This window comes from Rutidosis leptorrhynchoides, chromosome 4 (assembly GCF_046630445.1).
Source record: "Rutidosis leptorrhynchoides isolate AG116_Rl617_1_P2 chromosome 4, CSIRO_AGI_Rlap_v1, whole genome shotgun sequence".
In the NCBI taxonomy this organism is placed as follows: Eukaryota; Viridiplantae; Streptophyta; class Magnoliopsida; order Asterales; family Asteraceae; genus Rutidosis; species Rutidosis leptorrhynchoides.
The window spans coordinates 301894767-301897871 of record NC_092336.1 but is presented as its reverse complement, the minus strand read 5'-3'; the positions used below and the strand labels follow the sequence as shown (position 1 = coordinate 301897871).

Sequence of the window (3105 nt, the reverse complement as noted above, 5' to 3'; positions counted from 1 at the left end):
ATGTAAGAATTGTTATAACATTTTTATTGTTAATTATAATTAGTATTATTATTAGTATTAATAATAATGTTAATATTAATATTAACAGTTTTATTATTATTGATTATTATAAAAATTTATTGAAATTAGCATTGTTATTATCAATATCATCATATTATTATTATCATTATGTATTATTAGTATTATCTTACGAATGATATTATTAATATAATTATCATTAATTAGTATTATTATTAATACTAAAAATTATTATTTTTTATATAAAATTATCATTATCATGGTTCTTATTAATTTTATCATTATTATTAATACTACTAGTATTATTTTATTAACATTATTATTACAGAATTTAATAACCCTCACCAACCATCGGCATCTTCATCAGGTGGTTCGCTAATGATGGTTTCCTTTCTTCCGCCATCGTCATTTCCATCTCCAACAGGTATGTATGAATCAATGATAGGTTGCGTTTTTACCTAATTATCGTCAACGACGGGTTACGTTTTCTCTTTCTCATGTCCAATAGGTCATCATCGTCTCCATCAGATGGACATCTCTTCTTCCGCTAATCCGTTTGGTTCCAGATTTCGGGCGCCGTCATCTCTGGGTTGTTGCAGCCTTGCAGGTTTGTATTTGAGTTTAGAATTGGTTAGGGTTGTTAAGCATATTCGTGAGAGAAAGGCTGACTATGAGTTAACATTTTCTGATTTTGATATCTTGATATATTGTTTACGAAATTCTTTTTTAGTGACTTACTCAATTCTGAAAGAGTTATCTTGCGAAATGTGAGTCTAGCCGTTTACGTTTGGCAGACTATACAGAGTGTTTTGTCGTTACTGGCTTATGATTTCAATAGGTTTAACTAACTGATATGTCATGTTTTATGTCTTATTAGTGATCCAAACTTTCGTGTCTGAGTTTTTTTGTTGCCTTTTGTTTTTTGTCTCTGGCTCAAACGTATGAGTAATATGTTAGCCCCCGTAATCAATTACTTTAGTATGCTACATTTTGGTTTCAGTTTTATAAGGGGTTTGATCGTTAGTGCACCATTATCAGGTTACAATTGTAAGCATTTGGCCAATTTGTATGAAAATTTGATTATGTAGATTAATGACTTTTTTTTTTTGAAAGGCAAGGTGTTGGCATCGAATACTCTCATTTGCCACGCACGCACGCGCTTTCGGCAGGAAACCCGAACCGTAATACAGGGATCCGAACCTTAAACCATCCCGTGGGGCAGACGGTCGGACCTAGGTCCTGTATACGGGTCGGTAAAACCTTCCCCGGGGCAATTCGGCTTTCAGGAAATAAATCCCACGAATATTTTTAATGACTTATTGAGTTTTGACTAATCGTAATTCATCCACTATGAAGGTTAGGTTTCGTTCAATTACTATAGGTTTTAGTTTATGTAGTATGTAGTCTATTTTATAATTGTTGATTGTTATTCTAATGTTAGTGATTTCGGCATACAAAGGAGTCATAGCACATATAGAATCTGGCAGAGAATGGTACTACTTCACTTGCAGCGAATGCAGAAACAAGGTCAGCGCGGTTGGAGAAACATTAAAATGCACAGAGCCCAACAACATACAAGTTTGAGACTCAAGTAGCAAATTAAACCCAACCTTAATACACACCATACTGTTTGCTTCTTACATATATACACACATACGTACATATACAATCGTTGAAGAAATATTTGCTGAGATAGAGAAGTATTAGAACTGAACATCTGCATTGGTTGTAAACAAATTGAGGGCCAATTTTTATTATTTTCTCTAGCCATTTTTAATTTATTTTGGTGCTGATTTCTTTTTAATTTACTATGAATTGTGCCATAGATACTTTTGTAATCGTCTTCAAGTTATTTGAAACAATAGATGACTATTTAGACTGGTTGAAAATGAAACAAGTTGAAGTTGATGAACAGAATTAAAAAAAAAAAAAAATAGTTTATATAATTTTTTCCTAATAGCCTTTATACTTCATGGCTAAATACAACAAATTTTAACTAACAAGTTTTGATCTTGCAGGTGACAGATGGCATAGTAAAGAAAGGAGTAGAACACCACACCTTTAACCAAGAAAACAAAGGCTACAGTAGATAATTTTGTTCAAACATCATCTGCTTGCTTAAACGATGAGAAACCTCATAACATTGTGAAGAAAACTTTACAATTGTAGAAGACTATCGCTTGCAAAATGCGGCGGCAACGCGCGTAGCCCTTCACTAGTTCTATTCTATATATAATTATAATATTATAATATATTTAAAGAAAATAAAAAGAATCAGACTTCTTAAATAGTAACTTTTAACAAATTTATGTTGTTTGCTTTTGGTTGTTTGAACTTGAGATTTGAACTCGAGATAACAAAAATGTTATTAAATAGTCATTTGTTTCTTGTAATGTTAAAATATTATTGCTTTGGCGCACAATAAACCATTTAAATTAACAATTACGTACATTGTTTTCGACAAAACTTTTAATCCATGAAGTTATATTATAAACTACTCTATTATTCTCTGATTAAGACCCACCATTTATTTGTTCTATTAAGTCATTAGATCTTCCCATTAGACCATTCTTAACCATGACGTTATGTCATGGTATCACTGACTGCCACATCAGCACTTCCTTCGATCACTAACCAAAGACTAACTGTTAAAAACCATGACATACTCATCACACACTTCTTCAAACCCACTAAATTAATTAATTATTTACGGGTACAAGTTTAAAAGTAAAATGTACAACAAAGAAATGCTTTTGTTCCGTTTTGTTCCGTGATTGAATCTGTCATCCAACAAAAAATCCAACCACGGTGAAACAACCACTAAGCAACCACAATTTGCTAGTAGTGGCGCCCTTCAAAGGCGGACTCAAAGACGGACTCAAAGACGAACTGTTGCGAGTCCTCTTATAGGACCCTTTTAAAAAGGTTACAAGTTATATTAGGACCTTTAAAAATGTGTCCTATTCGTTATACATTTTAGGACTCTAAATAAATTATGTCAATCAACATATAGGACACCATTACTTAAAGGTCCTATTTAATCCCATTATAGGACCCGTTGTTGGAGTTCTATTAACTTTGAAATTA

General features: G+C 32.2%; 1 protein-coding gene across 5 annotated transcripts; it reads left to right on the top strand.

The window, feature by feature from the left end:
- The first annotated feature begins 350 nt into the window (after positions 1 to 350).
- Positions 351 to 2388, top strand: LOC139843634 (uncharacterized). Of its 5 annotated transcripts, none has more exons than XR_011757665.1 (5): positions 351 to 442; positions 527 to 625; positions 1132 to 1374; positions 1460 to 1545; positions 2037 to 2388. XR_011757665.1 is itself a non-coding variant. In XM_071833744.1 (4 exons), the coding sequence occupies exons 1-4, from the start codon at positions 397 to 399 to the stop codon at positions 2109 to 2111; spliced, it is 306 nt and encodes a 101-aa protein (XP_071689845.1). In that variant the 5' UTR covers positions 357 to 396; the 3' UTR covers positions 2112 to 2388. The 5 variants fall into 5 exon arrangements, 1 of the variants encoding a protein (XP_071689845.1); XR_011757664.1 differs by having other exon boundaries at positions 1460 to 1609; XR_011757663.1 differs by having other exon boundaries at positions 1137 to 1374; positions 1460 to 2388.
- The last annotated feature ends 717 nt before the right edge of the window (positions 2389 to 3105 follow it).